Source organism: Gambusia affinis, linkage group LG04, assembly GCF_019740435.1.
Source record: "Gambusia affinis linkage group LG04, SWU_Gaff_1.0, whole genome shotgun sequence".
Taxonomy (NCBI): domain Eukaryota; kingdom Metazoa; phylum Chordata; class Actinopteri; order Cyprinodontiformes; family Poeciliidae; genus Gambusia; species Gambusia affinis.
Window position 1 is genome coordinate 27,841,648 of NC_057871.1, and position 24,605 is coordinate 27,866,252.

At 39.2% G+C, this 24,605-nt stretch overlaps 2 protein-coding genes across 9 annotated transcripts; both read right to left on the reverse strand.

Annotated features, from left to right (window-relative positions):
• Positions 1-531: 531 nt before the first annotated feature.
• LOC122830356 (zinc finger protein 852-like) lies at positions 532-12,451 on the reverse strand. Its single transcript, XM_044115647.1, has 6 exons — positions 12,211-12,451; positions 9,792-9,925; positions 7,809-8,761; positions 7,541-7,724; positions 6,756-6,884; positions 532-4,550 (listed from the first exon to the last, which is right to left on the reverse strand). The coding sequence occupies exons 2-6, from the start codon at positions 9,907-9,909 to the stop codon at positions 3,871-3,873; spliced, it is 2,064 nt and encodes a 687-aa protein (XP_043971582.1). The 5' UTR covers positions 9,910-9,925; positions 12,211-12,451; the 3' UTR covers positions 532-3,870.
• Positions 12,452-13,195: 744 nt separating this feature from the next.
• Positions 13,196-24,249, reverse strand: LOC122830357 (zinc finger protein 852-like). 8 transcript variants are annotated; one of them, XM_044115656.1, is made up of 12 exons: positions 23,949-24,175; positions 21,107-21,268; positions 20,536-20,923; positions 18,800-18,959; positions 18,310-18,362; positions 17,370-17,517; positions 17,199-17,285; positions 17,017-17,091; positions 16,503-16,586; positions 16,100-16,168; positions 14,647-14,889; positions 13,196-14,316 (listed from the first exon to the last, which is right to left on the reverse strand). In XM_044115656.1, exons 3-12 carry the CDS (start codon positions 20,761-20,763, stop codon positions 13,532-13,534), a joined length of 1,932 nt encoding a protein of 643 aa, XP_043971591.1. In that variant the 5' UTR covers positions 20,764-20,923; positions 21,107-21,268; positions 23,949-24,175; the 3' UTR covers positions 13,196-13,531. The 8 variants fall into 8 exon arrangements, with proteins under 8 accessions (XP_043971591.1, XP_043971584.1, XP_043971590.1 ...); XM_044115649.1 differs by having other exon boundaries at positions 21,094-21,268; XM_044115655.1 differs by having other exon boundaries at positions 13,197-14,316; positions 20,536-20,918; positions 23,949-24,249.
• Between the last annotated feature and the right edge of the window lie 356 nt (positions 24,250-24,605).

Consider the following 24,605-nt stretch of genomic DNA (forward strand, 5'->3'; position numbering starts at 1 on the left):
TATATGCTTAGCTCGACATTATTATTTCCGTTTATATGATGAGGAATAGTTCATAATTTTAAAGGATTTTTTATCTGTATAAAAATGCTTTATGCAACTCATGGTGGCGTTTTAAGACCGCGGTGCGTTCAGATGCAACTTGTACATCAAATAATCTTTATTGAAATACCCCCAAATAATTATTGTTTAATTTGTGTTAAAATATTCCAAAAATAATGATTATTAATTATTATTATTATTATTATTACTACTACTACTATTATTACTATTTCTATCTAATATATTTGTCAATGAGCAGCTTTTAATAAGTCAACAAAGTTAAACAAAAACAAAAAGTAAGTAGTTTTGAGATTACAAAAACCCAGAATACAAAATAGTAAATGACATGTTCCCACCCTGCAAACCTGCCTAAAAATGTTACATTTGTCAGTATGTCCAAAATTACTAAGTGTTTGTGGAAGTATTTTTAACTCTTTCATCCGATTCAGTCATACTTGACTATAGTTTTTTACACACACTCAAACAGCAGTGCAATGTTAAATACTTTTATTGTAAGGCAACACATCTGATACAGCTACATCAGTAAATATATCCACCATCAACACAGCATGAAAATCATTTCCTCTTTGGATAATGCATCCTTTTGGTGACAGTATTCTGTTCACTGTTGGTTGGCTGTTTTGATAGACGCGAATCAAACGTTATAGAGCAAATTTGAAGCATTTCACAAAATTGTTTAGCTGTTAGAAGGAGTACGTGACACACAGGACAATCTTTTGTCTTCTTAACACAAACATATCTGGATTCTTGAACTGTTTAATCAGTTCAGACCTTATAATAAGTGTTTTCTCTCAGTGACGTCTCATCATTTTAAAGACACATGTAATAATGATGCATTTTCTTATACACAAAAGAGTCATTAAATAATCAAGAATACGCATTTGGTCCTTATTGTACTGAAAACATTCAAATTTAGACTTTTTAAAACCAAGATTAAAAAGCCCATTCATTTTTTATTTTAAAAGCAAAATGAGCTAATGTCCACTGTAAAACCCAACAAATTAACTTATCTGTTCCATGTTCACATTAAAAATTGATATGAGTCACCGACCACTCTAAACACAAGAAAACAGTAAATTAGAATAAATGAGACTTTGCAACATGAAACTTTGCATTTGCAGTGAGAGCTGATTTTGAGCGTATTAGTTGCAGAAAATCACAGACGTGTTCAAAATAATATCAGTTCTATAGTATCACTAACAGACATAAAGCAGCATTCTGCATGGAGAGTAATGCAGTTGTAGGTGTTGTAGAGTAGAAAACCAACATAGCAACATAGGTTGCATGTTGCTAATTCTGTCTAATTAAATCATTAATTCAAAGTGAGGCAGGACATGTTGGTAATAGGAGAATCCCTATGAATCAAACACCAGACTTAGAATAAAAAGCTGACTGGAGAGGTGAAAGTATATAAAGATGTGAAAAACGAAAACTAGAGCCTAAAAGTATGACACAGTGTAGAAAATAAAGGAGTAAATGTCCGCCAAAAAAACTCAGAAATTTTTGAGCTATAACAAGGACGTTTCTCAACTAGAAAAGCCAAATATTTGCTTGAAAAAACCCTCCGAAATTTTGAGATTGATAAAAAACAAAAAAAATTTTTTTTGACTTTTCAAACTAGGAAATTTCCTTTTTTTTTTTTGCAGAAAGTTACTTTTTTTTTTAGAAAAGGACAGAGATTTTTGGGGTAAATATTTACTCCTTTTTTCCAGTGACTCTAATATGCTGTGACATAAAAGACCAGGAAAAAAACAGAAAGATGCCATTTGAATGGATCAAAGAATTGCCAAAATGGCAAAAACGTTGGAAAACTTCAGAGTTCACATATATTGTACCTTAAAAATGACAAGACCAAGATGTGAAGAAGGTTTTGGCAAGAAAACTAGTGCCTAAAAGTTAAATTATTGGGGGGGAAAAATAGCGAGCAGGTTGCAATTTGCCCAAGAACAAACTGACTGACTGTCCTAAAGTGAATTGGTGCAACATTTTGTTGAAAAATAACAAGACTCCTCCTTTTGGATCCAAGTCCTCAAACAATTAGTTTTGGTTACCATACATTAAAGCATGGTGACTCAGGTATCATGCTGTGGTCATGCTTCTTATTCTGTGTCGTCAGACCTATTCATCAAATTCCAGAGGTTACTGATCAGTTTAAAAACACTGAAAGAACCGAAGACGTCATGTTACTTTAGGCCAAGAGGAAAGAGAAAATTCCCTAAAGGCAAAAGTTTCAACAGCAGCAGTAAAGCAGCGGCGTTTTGGTCCCAAACTAACCAGGTTAACGTTATGAAAACGTCAGCCCAGATTCCGGAGCTTAATCCAGATGAAAACATGTGGGCCGCCACTAAACGTGCTGCTGCAGAGGCGAAACGAACTCTGGAACGTGTCCGATCACGGTCACCTGTTCAGGACGAAGTCACTTCGACTCCAGTCGTTTTAAGAGAATCGGCGGTTATACAAATAAATATTATTATGAAACATTCGTTCAGGTTCAGAGGAAAACTGAATCTTCAGAAAACTTTTGCGTAGAAGGAAATATGTAAACACTTAATTTTTTTTTTTTTAACTAATAATCCACTTTCTTTACTTTCTGCATTGAGATGTTGTTATTTTCACATTCTGGATAGAACATGCAGCGTCCTCAATACATTTCTGTGTGTAAATATGAGCCGTTATAAGAATACTGAACGAAATTATTAAACACATACTGTTAAAACTCTGAACACAACTGAGGCCTGTACTATAAAGCAGGTTTGACATATCAGAGGTTTCTTTAAGAAATCTGTCTTAATCAGCTATAACAATGCTGATATCACTTAGTGATCGATCTCTTTTTCTCTTGACATAAACAACAAATAAAAACAGATGATCTAGTTAGAAATGCACTTCAGTCCGACAATGGGGGCAGGATTTCGGGGGTCGGGGTTTGGACCGTACTGGTGACGGTTTGTGAAGGTTGCTGGAGACAGAAGGTGTAAATTCTTTGTTGAAGTTAATAATTTGGGTTTTAAACCATTAACATCTTACAGCACCTATGTTCTAAGGCACAAATAATAATAAAAATTCCAGTCCCGCAGGAACGTGTGTCACTGCGAGGTTTTGCGTTTGAAAGAGGAAAAGCAGGTTATGGCGGGAGTGTCCGAAGTTTTTGTCACGAGCCAAAATCGTCGAGGCAAAAGTTCTTACAGGACAAAAAAAATAAAGAAAAATAATTTTAAAAAACATTTAAATCACCAAAAATTTATAGTGTTTTTTTTTTTACTACTAAACAAGATAAGCAAAAAAAATTATGTAAATAAAGGGGTTGAATTTTTCAGAGGGAAGGAAAGTTTAAATCATTGTACATCCAGAACTTAAAAAGAACTTAAAAACTTAAAAATCAATTTTACACGATAACGAAGTCAAATGGTGCATCTCAGAAAACCAGAGGAAAGAAGTATTTTTGTTTTTAATTTTTAAATGACATTGACTTGTTTCAGTATAAATTCCCTCCTATGGATAAAAGGTGAAATAAATAAATAAATAGTACTGAACCCAGGTAAGGTGTAACCCAGATTCGTGTTTCTTGATGAGCAGCTAATCCTGCTTGGTAGCACAGACCACAGCTGTGTTTCTGTTCATAAGGCTGTTTGTACACTTCAGAGATAAATATTTTAGTTTTTAACACTTTTTATAATGTATAGAAGCATCACAGATAGGTAACAATAAATTCACAGAGGTAAGTCGCTACTTTCCACTTTCTCAGTTTTACAGACTTTGATCTCGTACTAAACACTACCAATATATATCTGGTTAAATAAATAGTTTTTTTTAGTCATTTTTCTCCGTTATGCACATATTAATGGGGGAGTTATTGTCGCTCTCGTAGAAGTCGTCATTCTTGGTGGCGGCCGGAGAGGTTCCCTCGGTCTCAAAGTGTTTCCTCCTGTGGAGCCTGAGGCTCTGCGAGCGGCTGAAGCCCCGCCCACAGACGTCGCAGCCGTACGGCCTCTCACCGGTGTGCAGCCTCACATGGTTTTTGAGGCTGGAAGCGCGCGTGAAGCTCTTGTCGCACTCAGGACAGTCGAACTTCTCCCCCAGGTGGATCTTTTCGTGTTCCCTCAGTCGGCCAGACTGGTTGAAGCTGCGGTCGCACACAGAGCAGTGGTACGGCTTCTCACCCGTGTGGGTGAGCCGGTGTCGGTTCATGGCGCCTGAGTGGGCGAAGCTCTTGCCGCAGTCCGGACAGGAATATGGCTTTTCTCCCGTGTGGACTTTAAAGTGACCTTTTAGTTGACCTTTCTGTGTGAACTGTTTCCCGCAGAGGGAGCACTGGTAGGGTTTCTCGCCTGAGTGAATGCGCATGTGGATCTGCAGCGCCGACATCTTGTGGCAGTCTCTTCCGCAGAGCCCGCAGCAGTAGGAACTCTTCGAGTTGCTTTGACTTTGCTTTTCCCCAGGCGACGTCGGAAGACCGCGTTTTTCAACGTCTTTGTCAGCATCTGGATTTTCTGTAGACAATTTGGATGGAAAGACTTTAATACTGACATGACCCTGTAATAGTGAAAACAGGGTTTGTACACCTTACTTACAGTAAATTCCAGGTACCGTTCCAGCACCAGACAAAAACAATACAAATGAACCAAAAAAAATACCGTTTCAATTCACTATTGTGTATAATTTATTACTGTAATTTATAACTGTATTCTGCTACTGTCAAAAAACACAATTTCCCAATTGTGGTGTTTCCAATAAATAAGAAACGCAATTAAAATCACACGTGAAAAAGTTTGTTCGCGTGAGAAGTCTTTACAAAACACGCAGTGCCATCATCCTCCTCTCACTTCTTGTCGTCTTCTTCGTGTTTTCCTCCAGAAATGACGTTCCGTTTTTTGATCACGTGTGATGCCAAAAAGTGTTAATGTTGCAGTTTTGTGAAATACACTAACTGTTGTACGGCCAAAAAAAAACACCACATCCTCGTGTGAAAACAGCTTACAGAATAATGTGTATTTTGTTTTGTTTTTTTAAAAATTGATAAGCAAATGTATATTTCAAAAATCCAATTAGAGCAATTATATGGTCAATGGAAATACAGGTATAATAAACTAATCTCACACACCTAACTGATACAAGAACAAAATTTTTATTTAACAGAAAAGTACCTCAATTTAATATATAGAATATAAAGCAACCTTTACTTCAATTACACTTGAGTCATTGATCGATTAGGAATAATAAATGTTACATACACTACATTGAAACAATCCAAACATATTGCTTTAAGATAAATTACCTTTCTGCGCAGTGCACCAATCAATCAGACAGTGATCAATATCCATTTGATCCCTAATTGGCTCCGACCTCTTAACAGATCCAATACAGGCAAATCTGATGTGCTTCTTTAAATGTGCCAATGTTGAATCTTTGGAATCAGCAGTTTTAAACTGAATTTCCATAATATGCCAGAAATGGAAAAAGAGCCACCTTGTAAAGATCTCCAGTTTTTGAAAAATAAATTTTAAAAAAGAGGAAAAAAATTGGACTCCAAAACGGTCAAGTCACATGATGGTCATTATCTGTGTTGAGACCCATGGGAGCCAAACTCTAATTCAAATATTATTTATATTTGAGTTTGGCTTGTAGTCAAAATTCCTGTGTTCAATGTCACGGATCTAATCTATGCTCCAATACCTTTACAAAAATTACTTGCTTGTCCAGCTTGCCCAGTCTCTCTTTAAGGATATTACAAATAACTGCATTATTGAGTCTGCCTTGGGTCATATTAGCACATATCCATGTCTTTAGAGCACTTAAACTCCCTGCAGCTTCACATGAAGACACTGGGACCAACAACACAAGTCTGAGGAGGGTCGCAACTTGGTCACATAAAAAACTCTACTGCCTCCCCAATTGTGCTACAGAGGTGTTTGAGGAACTGTGAAGGAAAGGACCTCGTGTTTTGCTCAGGATAAGGTGTGGTGTAATCATCTAGTCTTTGGTCAGGAGAGCACTCTCCAATTTTAGCTAAGTCTTGATGCTGTCCTGTTCAAAATGCTCCTCAAACTGAACCTCTAGCATCCAAAACTTTAAACACCTCTATCCACTGCTTTGCCAAAAAAGCGTATTTAAACTTGTTTTTCAATGGAGTCAAAGGAATCAAGAAAGTCAACCAATGTTGTTGCTTTCTCATAGAGTGCAAGATCCAACTTACACAAAACCAAAAAAACGTGACAATAGACAACAAAGGCATTTCCTAAAAGGAGTTTTATCACAGATGCTACTCGTGTCTGAAATAGCATCTCAATGCTAAACATGTAGCACCACAAATGTCCCCCAACATTAAAGTCAGCCCACATTTCTAAAGAAAGATTTTTTAAAGAAGCTCCATGAATGAGTCCCGAAACACTGGAAAGCTGATTGGCTAGAACTGCACTAAGTACCAATTTGATGGTTGAAGAACTTAAAGAACAGATGAAAAATAAATTTCAGAGGTTTTAATTGAAAATCTTGCTTATTTTAGTCTTTGACTGAATTGCAATTGATTCATCGCATTTTAATTAATCCATGGTTTTACAGATAAAACCATGGATTACCGTCCTTAGAAAGAAAGTTGGACTTGGCACGACAGATCCCAGAGATAAACTGGAGATCAGTCTGGTTTGTGCATCTCTAGCTTTATTTGTGTGACAAAGTGTGGGTTGGTGTCTACTTACCGTTTACTGACCCCTCCTCTTCATCTTTTACTGTAATCCTAATCTCTTTGTTGCTTTGCTGATGCAGCTCTTCATTTTCTTCCGGAGTCTCACAATTCTCCCCATCTGATGTGTGGTCTGGAGTTTCCTCTATCAATGTAAAGACACCACCCGTATGAACATTACATAATATCACTAAAGTTAAATCTACATTGAAAGGGGCAGCATTAGGTATTTTTCAGACACATAATGTCACTTTATAGCACAACCAAGTAACAATGTTACCTTCAGTTGTAATAAGAATGCTGCATATATAGAAATTTGACGCTGTAATTTAACGCCTTGAATCTGGGGCTTGGTTCCCTCAAGGAACTCCTGTTTCTGAAACTCAACCTCCGGGAAGTCATCACTACGTTGCTCCTCTACTAACCCTTTAACATTTTTACCAGCTTGTACATTGAGCTCAGCAGATGCTCAGTTCCAACAGGTGTTTGCTAATTGCTGCTGGCTGGTCTGAAGGAGCTGAGCGGGGGAGGGGCACAAGATGGCTGCTCTGCAAGGCAGAAGCTTTGTCCTTCAAGGTGGCTCTAGGTCCACTAGGCGTTTGCCACAGCTTAATGGTTGCCACGAGAGATTAAAGGATTTCTCAAACATGCATGAAAGAATCAAAGCAACACTCCAGGTATATTTTTGATGAGGTAATAATATTATAACATGACAGAAAGCTCAAAAAAGTGCATTTTACATAATACTGACGCTTTAATTCAGCAAATATTGAGAAGGATATTGAGAATACTTTGAGGTACCGTATAAAGGTTCCTCCTCTTCTTCCTGTTTCACTATAACGTTCACATGGGGAGTGGAAACATGGTTCTCTGAAGGGTTTTCCATTGTCCTCAGGATAACTTCTGGCTGAGGCGATGTGACACAGTTAGGACGCTTTGAGGAAGTAGGCTCAGCAGCATTTGGGAAGGTCTTGCTTTCAGGTACCTTAAAATACAGTTTTATAAAAATAAATATAATAACTGAGTAAACTAAAGAAACAAGTTTCAAAATGTTGTGTCCTGTTACTACCTCACAGATGATGGGGTTAGCCTGGTCCTCCAGGTACGACTCATCTGCCGATGCTCGACTCGCTCCCAAGATGACATCAGGGACTGACTCGCTCTTGCTTGACGTACACGACCGCCGGTGGTTTCTCAGAGTTCCCGCTAACGAGAAGTGCCGTCCGCAGTCACCGCAGGTGTATGGTTTCTCTCCTGTGTGGATCCTGGTGTGCCTCCGGAGCTCCCCAGGAGCAACAAACGACTTGTCACACTGAGAGCAGCTATATGGCTTCTCTCCTGTGTGAGTCCTCATGTGCGTGGTGAGCGTCCACTGCTGTGCGAAGGTCTTGCCGCAGTCGGAGCAGTGGTAGGGGGTGATACCGGTGTGGAGGCGCTCGTGCCTCACCAGTGTTCCAGACAAGGCGAACCGTTTGTCACAGAATGAGCACTGGAAGGGCCTTTCTCCAGTGTGAGTCCGCTGGTGGTCCCTCAGCTCGGCCGCAGAGTTGCAGCTCTTCACGCAGTCCGAGCATGGGAACTTCTTCCTTGAGAAGCCCGCGACTACCTCACAGTGCATCGCCTCCAGGTGCGTCTTCAAGTGCCAGTGTCGAGAAAAGCTCTTCAGGCAGATGGAGCAGTGGTAGGGCCTCTCGCCCGTGTGAGTCCGTCGGTGGAGCCGCAGCTCCCCCTGACTGGCAAACCTCTTGGCGCAGAAAGTGCACGGGAACGGCTTTTCGCCCGTGTGGACCCTTTCGTGGATCATCAGGAGCCCTTTCTCTGGAAATCTCTTTTCACACATGGAGCAAGGGAAGGGTCTCTCTCCCGAGTGAGTGCGCAGATGTCGCTGAAGCTTAGAGGCATAAGGAAAGTCTTTTCCACAAACCGAGCAGCTGTGGAGGGATGCTAGCTTTTCACTCTCGCTCTGAATCAATTTCTTGGAGGGAGTCTCTGCAGGTACGATACCTGAGATGGGATTTACTCCTGAGTGAACACAAGGAATAGCACAGTATTCGGTGACATTCAGTGGATCCCAGAGAGTTTCTTTGCATCAACTATTCCACACAATTTTCATGACATACAAATGAGAAAATGTAATATTTTTACATTTTCAATTGTGAGTACAGAGATGCATCGGCCTAAATTTGGGAGAGCGGCGATTGCCTAATACTTACCTGTGAAACCGATCTTGTCTACCTCTTGTCTTACGCTAAAAATCAGCAACTGTTCCCTTTAGTTCCGTGGTGAGAAACTGACACACCCACCCACCAGATCATGTCTGCACCTGCACGATTAACAATAGTCACCCCACTGTCACCAATTTAGCTACTTTGTTGCTGTACTTAGTGAACTTTCAGTAAAAAAAAAATAAAAATCGGTATTGGTCAAATTTGGAATCGCTAGGTCAGGGCAGGGCTGCACAGTGGTGCAGTTGGTAGAGTTGTTGCCTTGCAGCAAGAAGGTCCTGGGTTCGATTCCCGGCCCGGGGTCTTTCTGCATGGAGTTTGCATGTTCTCCCTGTGCATGGTGGGTTCTCTCCGGGTTCTCCAGCTTCCTCCCACAGTCCAAAAACATGACTGTCAGGTTAATTGGTCTCTCTAAATTCTCCCTAGGTGTGAGTGTGTGTGTGCATGGTTGTGTGTCTTGTATGTCTTTGTGTTGCCCTGTGACAGACTGGCGACCTGTCCAGGGTGACCCCGCCTCTCGCCCAGAACGCAGCTGGAGATAGGCACCAGCAACCCTCCCGACCCCATTAGGGACAAAGGGTGTACAGAAAATGGATGGATGAATGGATGGAGGTCAGGGCAGAAAACTACAATCGATGTATTTTCAAAAAGAAAAAAAGTTGAGTCATGTTTTGTTACTAGCCAGTTTTATTTGTTCTACCAAAGTTGCATGCAGATTTCTACAATTCAAGGTGTTTTAAACTTGGGGAAAAAAGAAAGAACAGCAAAAAACCCCAAATATTAATCTTTCCACACCCAACTTAACTTTAAGATCTTTATTTACTTACTGACTTCAGAGAACTCCACTTCTTCCCCGTCTGAGTTGATTAGACCACCTACTTCTTGCTCGTCTTCGTCAACAAGGACCACCGCTGGTCCAAAGTGGTCAGAGTTCTCTGAGCCCATCTCTCAAATATACAATCTAAAAAAAGAGAGATCCATGTTTGACTGTAACAATATGGGCAAATAGCTCATTGTGAAGATGAAGAACAAGAGGGAAATATTTTTGTGTCAATGTTGTCCAAGTACAACTAGGTATAAGTTAAGACGAAGATTCAACTGTTTACTGCCTTATCAAATAGAATCACTGATTTTTGTGTTTGTGAATCAGTAGAGGCTGGGTTATGTAAAAATATCCTCAGTTCCTCAGGTGTATTTTATCATACCAGTTTAGACAAGTATAAATTAATAATGATGATGATGTGAGGATTTTAGTTATTAGTGCCTTGCAGACCAGGCATCAAAACAACAGAAACTGAGACAACAAAATGGTTTTCCACATTTTTCAACAATGGCTTACTGGTGCAGAGTTATGAAATAAATTAGTAATTGTTTTTCTGCGTCTGATCGGTACCGGTCTATACTAAACCTCAAATATCAGTATTCTGTCGAAAGTGAAGTGTGTTAACAAGACGGCAACTAACAGCACACTTCCAAAAATCAAACTTTTATCAAAATAAAATAAAGCTACAGGAAGAAAAACATTGAAAGACAACTGAGAAATTTAACAAACATAGGATGAGCCATGAAGAAAACCATTAAAAGACTGCAAAAGATTTGAAACTGCGGAAACAGAGATGGATATAGTTTTGGAAGTCTGAGGCCTGCCGATCTGCAGCCACAAGTTCATCTTGTAACCCGAGGGTTGCTGGTTCGAACCCCTGTCCATCTGTCTCAGTTATTGGGAAAGACAGGTTCTCTATCTTTCCAGTTGGTGGTCAGACAAGCATTTCAGCATTTAAAATGATAAAGAACAAGTGAATGTCTTTAAAAATAACACCAAATGCAGGTCTTAGCAGTTTTTCAATAAGTAATCAAATTAAATGCTAACAAAAGAATGACATTTAAAGTGTAAGTGATTTTATTTTATATGTGTTATTTACCATAAATGTCAACATCACAGAGAAAATGTATCTATCCTTTTTTGTAGAGGTTTTCTTTTTTTTTCATTTATAACATGAAAAATTGAAATAAAAGGGATTTTTATATAATCTAATATTTTTCAAAAAGTGTAGGTAAACTGTATTTCTTCATTTTTGTTCAAAATATCAGGTTGCATTTGCGCCTCTAAACGAGTTTTAATCAGATGTATATAGGGCAAAAATGTTTCATTGGATTATAAAGGTTGCAGACCAATGGTTTTGATAAAAGCATATGAAATCACAAAACAAAATCACGTGAAATCACCAGCATTCCGTGTCAAGAATTGGAAATTGATGTTTTCCATTTAAACTGATTGAGTTGGAATTAATATCAAGAAGAATGGACAAAAGTTTTAAAGCTTGTAGAAACGCATAAGTATTGCAATTGCAGTTGACGGCATTATGACAAATCATAGACTTGGGGCATGGAGGTTAAATTTAAAGGCAAGCCACACTTTTCAGATGTCTCTTTGTTTAAAAAAAATTACATTAATAAAATGAATTGATTAAAAAATAATGTATCATTTTCCTTTCCATTTCACAAATCCTATTGAAACCTATTGAAGTTGGTGACTGTTAAGGCACAAAAGACAAACAAGTTAAAGGCACTGTTGTTGTCCCCACCCTGGAGGACATCCACGTCCTGCTCAAGGACAGCCACACAGGGAGCAGGAGGGGTTGTGGATGGAAGAGTGACTCGAAACGACACGCGCAACCTTCCCCGCGCCACAAATCTGATGGAAACCTGTATTTTCTGGGACTTTGATAATTCAACGTAAAGAGAGCAGCTAGCCCAGTAGCATTAGCTCCATGTTGCTAATTCTGCATATCTGCTGCCTCATATCTTCTGCTTTCAATAAATTAAATGACAAACCTGTTAGAGTGCAGAACTCTCTAATGGAATGGGGGGCATAAATACACCACCCTCACCAGACGAAGTAAGCTGAGCAGACAGCAATTGACCTGGAAATAACTTGTTTTAATCGTGACAGCGGCGGTCACCACCAAGCTGGTCAGCGACCACCTCCACCTCCTCCTCCTCCTCCTCTGGGGGGAGGACAGTTGATAGCCAGCTATCGGAGACATGGGAGGCGTTTCACGGCATCATTTATCTTAATAAGCAGCTGATAGTAACCTACACTTTGACAAAAAAAAAAAATTAAGCGACATTATTCATCACAGCCCGCTGGAAATTCACCAGATTTCTACAAGACCCCCCTCTCAGCTGTGTCTAACACTCGCTAACTCGACTAGCTAACGACAGACAATGGACATGTTGACCAACCTCTGCATAGATTGTTCCCTCGGGTCCACGGAGTCGCTTCGAAATAGTTTATTGCGACGAAGCGGCAATAAGTGTGTTAACGCGTCAGGTCCGTGCTCAGGGTGCGAAGACGGCGCGTCAAATGATTGTAAACAAACAAATGAGTCACGTTAGAAAAACGACCGATGACAACACTTTCAGCTTGAGTTGGTGTTACAGACCCTCGGAACTTCCGGTTATCATAATAAAAGCCCCAAACAGCACAACAACGAGTTTATTCCTAAAGCTCTGTAGCGGATAGCAGGCAAATGTGGGCAAGTAAATGGAGCAAATTAAAATTCTGCTGGATAATGTTGGTTTTAAAAGTCTTTCTAGTTTCATTTATAAAACGTTTATTTTCTCAAATCTATCAAAAGAAAAAAAATTATTTTAAATAACTTCTATAGTAACTGCACACTATACAGACAGAAATAAGAGAAATGCATTTGAATTCTCAGAATCAAAATTTTGACAAAATTAAAATTCAATGATTGGATTTTAATGCAATCTTTTTTATGTGTGCTGATGTTTCTCTTTGATTATGGGCTTCAAAATTGAGTTTCGAAAAACTCCTTGCCATCACTCTAATCTTTAGGTCAATATTGAAGAATGACTTTACATCTAAATCTGCCAGAGGTATGAATAATACCAGTCTTAACTATTACTAAAATAAGTATCTATAAATACTGTACTCATGACTTTTTAAGGCCTAAAATTAAGAATGGTAAATGCCCTGTACTTGTATAGCACTTTATCTAGTCCAGAGGACTCCAAAATGCTTTACACTACATTTAGTTATTCACCCATTCATCAATTGCAAACTACATTGCAGGACCATCTGCCCTGGGGCAGCGACCTCTGTGACCTTTTAAAACACAGCAGAGACCCTTCCATATCTAAAAAAAATCAGGACTAAAGCCTTAAAAAGGCAATATTTCTCTGTATCTTTTATAAACACTGTATTACTTAATATGAAGAAAACAAAATCACAGATGTGTTTCTAACAAAAGTTTGTATTTCAACAACGAGGAGTTTAAAATAACATCGACGTAGTGATTTTTTTAAAAAACCATGTACTGTATTGTTATTTGGCATGCAGTTTACAAAAGGCACTAAAATGGAACAGAAGAGCTGAAGAGGAAGCATTAAGACGTAGGCACAGAACTTAAAACGACATAGAAAGCACAGTGAGCCTCCAAACTGTTCCCCAGCTCAGAAACCACCTCCAAAGGAACGGAAGATAGAAGAGCAAAGAGCAGTTTACTGTCACACCGCTAATAGGAATGATTGAACAGAAGTATTGTCAGATTTCCAGCTTGTTCTGCTGTTTGGGTCTGCCAAGCTGCCTGGTTGGTCCCATTCGCCTGCCGGCGTGCGTCCGCTGGTGCTGCCGAAGTCCCTGGCGGTAAATGAAACTCTTCTCACACTCCCCGCACTTGTAGGGTCTTTCCCCGGTGTGGAGCCTGTGGTGGACCTTCAGCTCCTCGGCTCGGGAGTAGCCTTTCCCGCAGACGCTGCAGACGAACGGCCTGTCTTTGATGTGGGTCTGGTAGTGCGCGTTCAGGTAGGAGTTAATCTGAAACGTCTTCCCGCAGATGGAGCAGGCGTACGGCCTCTCCCCGGAGTGCTGCATCTCGTGGAGCTTGAGGGAAGACGCCGTGTGGAAACCCCGGCCGCAGAGCGAGCAGAGGAAGGGCCGCTCGCCCGTGTGGATGCGCTGGTGAATCTGGATGTAGCTCTCGTTGATGAACATCTTGCCGCAGTCCGGGCACGAGTAGCGCTTCTCCTTGACGTGGCTCTTCATGTGCGTCTCCAGTTTGTCTTTGTCGTCGAACTGAACGCAGCAGCGGCGGCAGAAGAGGAGCCGCGCTGCGCCGCGCTCGGCCGTCTCCGACTCGGCCGCGGCCTCGCCGTGCGTCGTAACGTGGTGCGCCTGCAAAGCCGACTGGCTTTTGCAGTCCTTCCCGCATTCCAGGCAGTGGAGGGACGAACGGATCTTTGATTCTCCTGGCAGGGACTTCAGGTATTCTGAGAGTTCGGATGCGGAGGGATTCACCTCGTTCTCGAAGTCCACAGCGTCTTTTCGACCTCGGGAAGGAAAAAGCAAACAAACACCCAGTTCATCCTTCATTCATCAGAAAGTTTTATATAAACTATATATGCCAGCAAAGTCTCATAAAATACTGTCACGACATGCTGACAGTTTTAACAGATATGTAAATAAAAGTTTTTTTTTCTAAACATTACATACTGCACCTTTAAGATCAGAATCACAGATATAAACTTTAAATATACAATATATAGTAATGGCTCCATCATTTCTGAGTTTCACCTTTTGACCATGATTGCAGAAACAAACTTTCTGATGATCTTCCAGTGGATTGATATGCGCCTGTAAAGAACTGTTAAATCTCTCACCAAGGTGGACTTTGTAGTGCGTTTTGAGATTCCCCTTCTGGTTGAAGCCCCTCCCACAGATGGAGCAGCAGTACGGTTTTTCCCCCGTGTGGATCAGCTCGTGCCGCTCCAGTTTGTACGCGTGGGGAAACTGTTTGCTGCAAACGGAGCAGCGGTACTCGATTTTCTCCCTGGGCTGCTTCAGGAGCTCCGGGGGGATTTCTATCGGCACACGCGACGCCTTCCTCCGAGGACGCCTCTTCCCTGCAAGGAAGGAATGACAGTCAGGTAACATTGGTAAAAACAAAGCGATGCCAACCAGACCTGCTCCGACGAGGGCTAATTGCGCCATTTCGCGTTCCAAACCTGAGAGACCAGCTGGTTGAAGCTGAGGTCAGAATTCCAGCTGTCCTTAGATGAACTCGTTTCAGATTTAACAAGACTAACTCATAAAAAAGAGACAGGTGCGAGAGTCACCTGTTCACCTGCTGTTCCCACAGTTTGTTTTACAGTAAACCAGTGACACACACACACACACACACACGCACACACCAACTGTTTCAGTGAGCTAGTCCTTGCATTCCTGTTTAGAATAGACAGAAGTACAATCTTATTCAGTAACCTAGAACATTACTGAAAACTTAATTTGACTCAGTAACCCAGTTTACTAAGTGAAAACACATTATATGAATTAATTACACAGAAACTGATGTTGTCAAGCCTTTATTTCTGTTAATTAAGATATATTTAATAATAAACTTGAACAAAAGAAGCTGAATTCATGAGAATACACTGTTAAATCCGGTGTGCAACATCACTTTTGATGATTTCACATGAGGTGTCATGGTTAGCATAAAAACAACTTGGTTTTCTGCCTAAGATGAAACTAAATGTTTACTTTTGCAAAAAAAGAATTGATGCCGGTTGTTTTTTTTTACCGTCAGTTTCCAGTTATTTGCCATAATTAATTTTTTTTTTTTAATAAAGAACATTTCTGAGTTTGAAAAATCAAAAATTTGACAGGAAAAAACTCTGAAATTTTCTAGTAAGAAAAAGAAGAAGAAAAAAGTTTCAAAAACCGAAATTGTGATTTGTTTCAGAAAACTTTGAGAAAACAAAATCTTGAGAAAACATTTCTCAGTTTCAATAGAACATTTTCAACTTCTGGAAATTTGTTCTTTTTCTTTCAAATTTCTAAGAATTTTCTAGCAGATTTTCAACTTTTCAAACCCAGAAGTTTTAAATTACATTTTTTCCCTCCTTGAGCACAGTCATTATTGTTTTAAAAAGGTACTTGATGATTATTTGACATTTTATAGTCAGATCACCTGCCATTAGTGGCAGATAAAAGATAAAACATATTATAAAAAAAAATAGAAACTGGACAACCGTATAGTAAATGTACACACTTTCTTTTCCCCTCGGCAAACAAATCAGAACACATTGCCAGTATGAATATATTTACTTCTCTTACCAGTAGAAACATTTTCATTTTCTCCTTCAGCAGAGTGTTTGGCATCTTTTTTCTGTGAGGGTCGCTTTGCTGTAACAAGAAAAGAGATCCTGCTGTAAAGAAATCATGAACAACACCAGCATAAACCGTTTTACAACGTCTGTTTATGAGAAGTTGTAAAATGATCAACAGAGTAAAGCAAAATCTGAGAAGGGCTTTAATTCCTCTGCAGATTAAAGGATAAAAAAGGTCAACTCCTCTGATAAATATCATTTCACTGGTTCTTCTAAAACCCCCACATTACAATATATTAAAAGGAACTACAAAAAAAACTGAAAGAAATACATTTAGATTACGATTTATTTGTTAGTTTTCTTTTTACGTACTCTGCAACAAATCAAGATTAAAAGTTTTCTGGACTCACCAGTCACACAGAGGGTCGTGTCGGAGTTTATTTCTCCTGGTTTGGGACAGGCGCAGATATTTCTCCTTCGGCTACGTCTTGATACTTTAAAATAAAATAGAGAGACTATAACAAAAACAGCATGCAATAATGATATTTTGAATTAGACTTGCCCATAAAGCGTTAGGGAGAAGTTTATGTACACTTACAATGGAAATGAATGGAATTCTCATGCTGTTTTTGTAACAGATTTTCTTTTTAAGATGTTGTTTTTCTCTTCTAAATTAATGTTCTCTCTCTCTAATTAAGGAACATAAAATATCAGTATGTAGACATTTAGTTTAGCTTGAACCATGTGTGAATTAGAGAAAATCTGAATTCAGACCTAGGAATTAAGATATTTGAAGGAATTCAGACATTTGTTTAAAAGTAACGACTAAAAATGAAACAGTTCCGAATCATCTTTAAAAGTCTTTAATGCATGCATGTCGTTGATTGGTGACCGTATGTTCATGATAGGATAAAAAAGATTCACCTCCTTCACATGTCTCTGAGTCTCCCTCACACAGCAGCGGAGATTGAGAAACCTGTCTCCGGACTCTTCTCCTCGCTGTAACAAACACAGACAAACATTTTTACACTGCATGTCGGTTTAAATAAAACAATATCTCAACATCCATTTGCACTTGTGCCACTTTCCTGTTTCCAATCACCTACCGGAGTTTGAAGGAACACGCTCTCCTTTGTCGGGGTTTGCCAAAGGTCGCCCTCTGACCTTTTTCGCTCGTCTCCGTCGCGTTCTTGCTAAGAAATTAAAAGAACAACCTCAAAGACAAATCAAGTTTTCTTTCGGCACGTTTATGCATTTTTGTCTAATGTCGTGTTTACCAGGATGTGAAGTTGAGATCTTCGTCGTCCTCACGACTCCCTCTTCCTGTTCCTCTTCCTCGTTTTCTTCCTCGTCTCCTACAACTTCCATGATGAGAGTTGGACCGCCGCAGTCCCTCGAGTTTTGAGAATCCACCAGGATGACTTCCTGTTTGGCCCAATCATTTAAAAAATAAAAAATAAAAAAACAAACATCACAGTCTGTTATCAGAGCACAAAAGTGCATTTTATATTTGTATGAACATGGTATTAAATCATGATAGTGGAAGACAGGTGGCAGTTTAAACCAAATATCTACATCCTCGGTTATAAAATAAAACCTTTTTCCTTCCTCTCTGACATTAAAGGGGAAGCATTATGTATAAGTACCTAAAACTTTTATTTGAGCTCTACATCATGTTTTATTCCCTCATTAAAAACATACCTTGAGTTTTGCTTTTGTTTCTTCAAACTAGCTAGAAATTAGCTGGTGGAACTGCATCTGCTGAGCTCATTATACTGGTCAAAACGTTATTAAAGGGTCAACAGAGGAGCCATGTTATGATGACTTCCTGAAGGCGGAGTTTCAGAAAGAGCAGGAGTTTCTTAAAGAGACAGAGGCCCAATCTCAAGTCGATAAATTAGGTACCCAAATTTCTTTTAAGTGATATTTGATATATAGCATTTTTATAACAACTGAATGTGACATTGTAGCTTGATTGTGCAATAAAATGATACTCTATGACTGGAGGAGAGTCATATGAATTAATCTGATTTAAAGTAACATCCGCTTTAAATCAGATGGATGTTACTTACTTTAGGTCGTTTAGCTTTATGAAAATCCAGAACAGTTGGTGAAATGATTTTTTCACTACTTAACATTCTGTCTGTCTGTCTGTCTGTCCATGCAACCCGGGAAGTTCTGGTGTTACGTCTTTTAAAAAAGACAACAAAAAGTTACCTTCTCAGACTGGGAAACCTCTGTGCAATCAGGCTCTTGGTCAGAAACATTTTCTGCAAAGATTGATAAAGAAGAGAGGAAAACTGAAGTATTTGCAAGATTAACCCTGGGTCCTGGCCTTTTGTGTTGGAATGGGAGGGAACGCTTTGGTAAACAAACCCGGCCTTCAGCGTGGAAGTGAGTTGGTGAAACTAACTGGTGTTAAATGTTATGTCTTTTAGAAGAAACTTAAAACCAAAGTGAAACTAACTAATTCCATAAACAATAATCACTATGGAGTGATCACTTCCCATCACTTCCCTGTCGTACTTAGCTGAAACTATTATACTGCAGAATAGTATAATTCCTCAACTGTACACTGTAAAAAAAGGGGGTGTTTTCCACGTTTGGTACCAATAGATGTCCTCTGCGACTTTCAAAATGCTTCAGAAAATTCACATACGTATCAATCTGGGTGCTACGTATGTATATAACTTGTAAATCCACTTACTTCCATGCCATGTCACCTCCTCTCCGTCCGAGTTGATTAAACCTCCCATTTCTTCCGCCGGCTCCTGATCGTCCTCCTTCGGTCCGGTCTGAAGCCTGAGCGTTAAGTGGACCGTTCGGCCGTCCAGGCTTGCCGAGGCCATCTTTGGGTCCGAGGAATACTGAGCACAGAGCACACGTAGCATCAAGAAGTGAAGCCAAAATGTCATCTTTAGACAATTGCAAAACTCAATGCAATTCATCCATGGGCCTTCTGCAGAAAATTATTTCCATTTTTGTATGTGATGTTTTATTTTACTATGAAATTATTTCAGTACTCTTCTTTGTAAAATGCTTTACTTCAGCTGCAATAATGGCAGCTCTTGAAGACAAATAGAGCTTTACTATCATTAATGTAATCACTGAAACTTAACCTTGACTTTTACATTTTGTTCCTTGAACTGATACAACAAACTTCAGTCAGAAAATAGTCAATAATTTGCAAAATATTGACTATAAAACTCCCACGCAATCAATTACTTGGAAGTTTTATATAAAAATAAAATTGTCTATAATTACACATATTTTTTCTTGCAGTTGGATATAAAAATACTTCAATTTGTCCTGATTAGATACTGAAGGCAAAGGAAAACTCTCTTGTGAGGCTGCAAACAATCCAAAAATCTGGTTTTACGTTACTTGAAGTTATAAAGAACGGCCTGGCCTTTTCCAGTAAACCATGACACACAGCCAAACACCGGAAATAGAAATGAAATTTTATATGAAGTCACGACTTTGTCAAATAATATTTTTCTCTGCTTGTATCAAACAAAATACATTCCAGTGCAGCTTAAAAATAAAAAATGAAAAATATTTCAGCTCTCAACGAGGATTTACTTCAACCTGCAACCAGTGAGGAAACTAACATTGTGATATTTTACTTATAGTTTATTTGTGCTGAATACTGACAAAGAACATGTAAGAATTTTTATAAAATTGTCTGGACAAAGGTAATGTTTGGATAAGCATTTTCATATATATATATATATATATATATATATATATATATATATATATATATTTAATATAAAAAAGGGTATAGCTGCACAATACATCAATAATAAGATATGTCACAATAGACAGGCGATCAGTATCAATAGATATTAGACCTGATTGAATTTTCAATCCTTTCTCCGAACTCTGATCTAGAATTGCACAGCATTCTGGGACATGTAGGCAGGGGAAAGGCTTCAGCCGCTCAACCTCTCGGGACCAAAATTTATAATGATGGCATCAATTCACTTGCTCTTTGGTTACCTACCAACAATCTATTGAGTAACTTGTGCAGCAGCAGTTTCAGGTTTTACCACTGTGCTTAATAAGTGCTTAAAAATATTAAACAACAGCTAGGAGAGAAAACTGCGGCTGAAACAGGAAATGTCACGCCACCCGTTTGGCAGCCTTTCAGATATGTGAAACGAAAAACTAATTAATAGTTATTGATATTGGTTATTGATATTGATAATTCCTAAAAAGATTTTTTTTTTTTGCACTCCATGACTCCAAGTTTTCTAACAAAATGACTGTGAATATATAACTGCAGTGGTGGATCTTATCACATCCTGTTTAAATGTTATTGTTCCTTTATACTCAAACCAGTGCTGTAAAACTATCATTCTAAAACAATAAAAGCATAAACTGCATGGGGCCCAGTGTTAAATAAATGATTTTAAAAATCCGGCCCACAGGTTTTCATACAGTTTGGTTTGTTGCTGGATTCTCTGGACGATGTAGTTCTGCTGCATTTGAAGACGTGCCACCCTCCTCTTCCTCAGGTGTTCTCTGGCTGGATTTCATGTCGGGTTTGGGACTCGGCGAGACGTCCCGTGCTAGGCGCCAAAACGGCTTCTCTCCGGCATTTTGGCATCGACAGACATTTTCTCCCTCATCACCATCAGAACGACAGAGTTTCTCGTTAGAGACCATGAGCGTGCATCTCTGCTCCCCGTCATTTGGCTCAGGCTCATTCGGCTGGTCTGGATGTTCACTCTGATGCGCCTTTACTCAATATGGGGCACGACTCTCCTTCCCAACGCCTGGGGGCTTTCTGTTCTTCCCTCCCTCTGAACCGAGGCTCTCATCTGAACTTCATAAAGGGCATCAGAAGAGGAAAAGGAAAAAGGACCAGTAAGCAACTGTGTGTTCAGAGCAAAGACTTTCGCTTAGCTAATCAAAAGGAAGATGCTAAGATGTTGACAGCTAATGCCCTCTCCATGGGACCCCCTCTTAAATAAGAATATATACATTCCCACTCACAGTTTTCACTCACAGTCCAGCTGTCCTCTTCCTCTTTGATGATGACGTGGATCTCTGGCGTGTCGCAGGTGTATCCGGGGCGTCCTGCCGCTTTTCTCTCCTGCTGCTGCCTAGCTGTCTGCCCACAACGGTTTTCGTTCAGACCAACCGACAATGGATCTTGAAGTCCAGGATCCTAATTGAACCAGGAAAAACAATGGTTGAAAAGAGAAGAAAAAAAAAACATTATTCAATTCAGAAAGGAGTAATACTGCTATGGCTATTAATAGGGATGTTAGCAACATTTTGAAGGGATTCATATCAAAACCAAGGATTTCATTTCAAAGCGCATTAAAGAGGCAGCATCATGTGTATCATGTGTTTTCCAGCCAGAGTGACTTTTTATAGCACAATCAAGTAACTATTAACTCTAGTTTTTATATAAAAAAATGCTATACATCAAATTTGACTTTGTAATTTAACGCCTTGAAATTGGGTCTGCGTCTTTTAAAAAAACTCCTCTTCTTTCTTGAGGAAGTCATCACATTTTTACCAGCGTTGAACTGAGAAATATTCCTGTAATGAGCTCAACAGAGGCGCAGCACCAAGTCTTTGCTAATTGCTGCTGGCTAGTCTGAAGGAGCTAAATAGAGAGTTATGGAGAAAGCCTGCTCTGTGAGGCAGAAGCTCAGAAACTACAGTTTGAAGGAGGAGCTTTTGCCTTGAAGGCGGAGCTATGTCCACCCAGGTGTTTCACAGAGCTGGATGGTTGCCACGGGAGATTAAAGGATTTCTCAAACTTTCATGAAAGAGCAAAGGACACTAATGTAGGTATGTTTTTGATGAGAGAACAATATTATAGCATGAAAGCTGTTTTAACATAATATCACCCCTTTCAAGAAAATTTCACACAAACCAAGATTGTGTAGGAAATTATGAAGAGGAACAGAATTTTAAAACCTCAAATACTTAAGAACTTCATAGTTCTGGATTTGCACTAAAACTTGAACAGCTTTCACACATAAAAATGACCACATACCGCATAATTTCATATTTAGACATTGCCATTACACATTTTGCGATTTTTCTTCTATGAATGTCTTATGTACATCAGGGGTTACAATGAATATCAGTTTACTGATTTGCAATGTTTCTCAGAATTGTGTTTTTGTTTTTTTATTTTATTTTTTTCGCTTTATTTAAATCAATGGCAAGTACACAACAAATAAACATCCATCCATCCATCCATCCATCTTCTTCCGCTTATCCGGGGTCGGGTCGCGGGGGTAGCAGCTTCAGAAGGGAGGCCCAGACTTCCCTCCCGAAACAAACAAACAAACATACAGAAGAACACAGCATGAATAACCAGGTGAATTAATTAGACAAAGACATGCAAAGATTTACTTATGGAAATTGTCCTGAGGTAGAGTTTGTTATTGATTTAACATATAATTCAATATTTTTAACAAAATAAAGAAAACATGTCATCCATCCATCCATTTTCTATACACCCTTCGTCCCTAATGGGGTCAGGAGGGTTGTTGGTGTTTATCTCCAGCTAACGTTCCTGGCGAGAGGCGGGTTCACCCTGGACAGGTCGCCAGTCTGTCGCAGGGCAACACAGAGACATACAGGACACACAACCATTCACACACACACTCACACCTAGGGAGAATTTAGAGAGACCAATTAACCTGACAGTCATGTTTTTGGACTGTGGGAGGAAGCCAGAGAACCCGGACAGAACCTACCATGCACAGGGAGAACATGCAAACTCCATGCAGAAAGACCCCGGGAATCGAACCCAGGACCTTCTTGCTGCAAGGCAACAGCTCTACCAACTGCACCACTGTGCAGTCCGAAAACATATCATGTCATCAATAAATAAATGAGTATAAAATTTTGATTTAAAAAAATATAACGTTTACAATTTAAAAAAAAAAAAAACAACAAAAAAAAAACAAAACATTTTGTATCCTTTCTGAGGAATTTAGTAAAACTAAATATTTTCCCCCTGCGACAGACTGGTGACCTGTCCAGGGTGACCCCGCCTCTCGCCCGGAACGTAGCTGGAGAGGAACCAGCAACCCTCCCGACCCCATTAGGGACAGAAAATGGATGGATGGATGGGTGGATAAATATTTTCCCATTAAAAAACAATCCCTCAAAATTTTATGAACAAACCTGTTGAGCTCCTTCCAAAACCTGCTGTGTGAAAGGGCAGTGCCAAAAAAAGATGTTACGGTTTCTGGAAGACTGCCACATAAACTGGGATTAATATTCTCTTTATACTTAGCGAGGTAAATTTTATGAAGAATGTGAAATTACACTTCTTTCACCTTATTTACAGTTGTTCCACCTGTGTTTAACTAAAAGTTTGACGTTAGCCTCACTAGCTTCCCTGCCAAAGTTTGAGTCTCATAAGTCTAAATGTCAGGTATCTTTTTAGTTTGGGGTGAAGTGATGAAAATGCGCTCTTATGTAAAAAAAAATGAAGTAAAAATAAATCTTTGTCTTGTAATATGACCTAAACCATAATTTCTCAATGGCATGCGAATTACTCACTACTCATAATCTAGCTACCATTTACGAAGTGACAAAGCTTCATTATGTGACTATATTACTTACATTTACATCGGATTTAAATTAAATTAGCGACATTTTATAACGGCCCCAATAGTTCGCCTGAAGCCTGGACTTCCTAAATAAAACAGTAGTTATCACTTTGAAGCTTACTGTTTACTCTGCTGAATGAATGAATGCAGGTTGACAACAGAAACAACATATTTCTCATCTGTCTACATGGTTTACCAAGCTAGTTAACTGTAACTGTTTGGCTAATTGCAAACAAACCGCAGCTCCGCTCGCGACGTTACCTCGACCATGCTGCGCTGTGGCAGCCAGCGACGGAGGACGTCATAGGAAAACCCGGGATATAAACAGGGTTAGAGCCAGCTTGGAGCGGCGTGTCAGATGTAAGCAGCAGCTGTCAGGTCCCATGTACCAGTCTGTGCTGCTTGCTTATTTATTTATTTATTTTAAGTCGGCCTTCCTCTTCAGCTCCCTCCTCTTCTTCGAGGCTTTAGGTATCTTTATCACTGCTTACTGCCTCCTGCTTTTAGTCTTCCGAGGTTTGTTTGAACGCATCATTTCAGCCCGATTTGCCTCCTTCTGTCTGGCAGATTTAGTCACTTTGTCTCCTTTGTTCTAGATGTAATGAGGTAAATTTAGGTCCATGTAATGAAGTAAATGAAATGATTAACATTTGTTTAAAGTATATACATACATATATGTATATATATATGTATATATATATATATATATATATATATATATATATATATATATATATATATATATATATATATATTTGTTGTAGAGTATATATATATATATATATATATATATTCGGCTTTTGGTCAAATTGTATTTTAAGACTTTAAGAATCAACATTAATGAGTGGATTTCTTCCTATTAAAAACTAGCCATGTAGCCAAAGACTGATAAAACCATAATTCTATACGGATGTTTAC

Excerpts from the sequence above, each read along its gene's own strand:
- LOC122830356 (XM_044115647.1), bottom strand. The coding sequence starts at position 9,909 with ATGGGCTCAGAGAACTCTGACCACTTTGGACCAGCGGTGGTCCTTGTT. Across the intron at positions 8,762-9,791 it reads AGTGGAGTTCTCTGAAGTCA|GAGTAAATCCCATCTCAGGT; the intron begins GTAAGTAAATAA and ends GTGTTCACTCAG. Across the intron at positions 6,885-7,540 it reads AGAGGAGGAACCTTTATACG|AGGAAACTCCAGACCACACA; the intron begins GTACCTCAAAGT and ends TTACATTGATAG.
- LOC122830357 (XM_044115656.1), bottom strand. The coding sequence starts at position 20,763 with ATGGTCTCTAACGAGAAACTCTGTCGTTCTGATGGTGATGAGGGAGAA. Across the intron at positions 18,363-18,799 it reads GGAGGTGACATGGCATGGAA|AAAATGTTTCTGACCAAGAG; the intron begins GTAAGTGGATTT and ends CAATCTTTGCAG. Across the intron at positions 14,890-16,099 it reads AAATGAAAATGTTTCTACTG|GGAAGAGGCGTCCTCGGAGG; the intron begins GTAAGAGAAGTA and ends CCTTCCTTGCAG.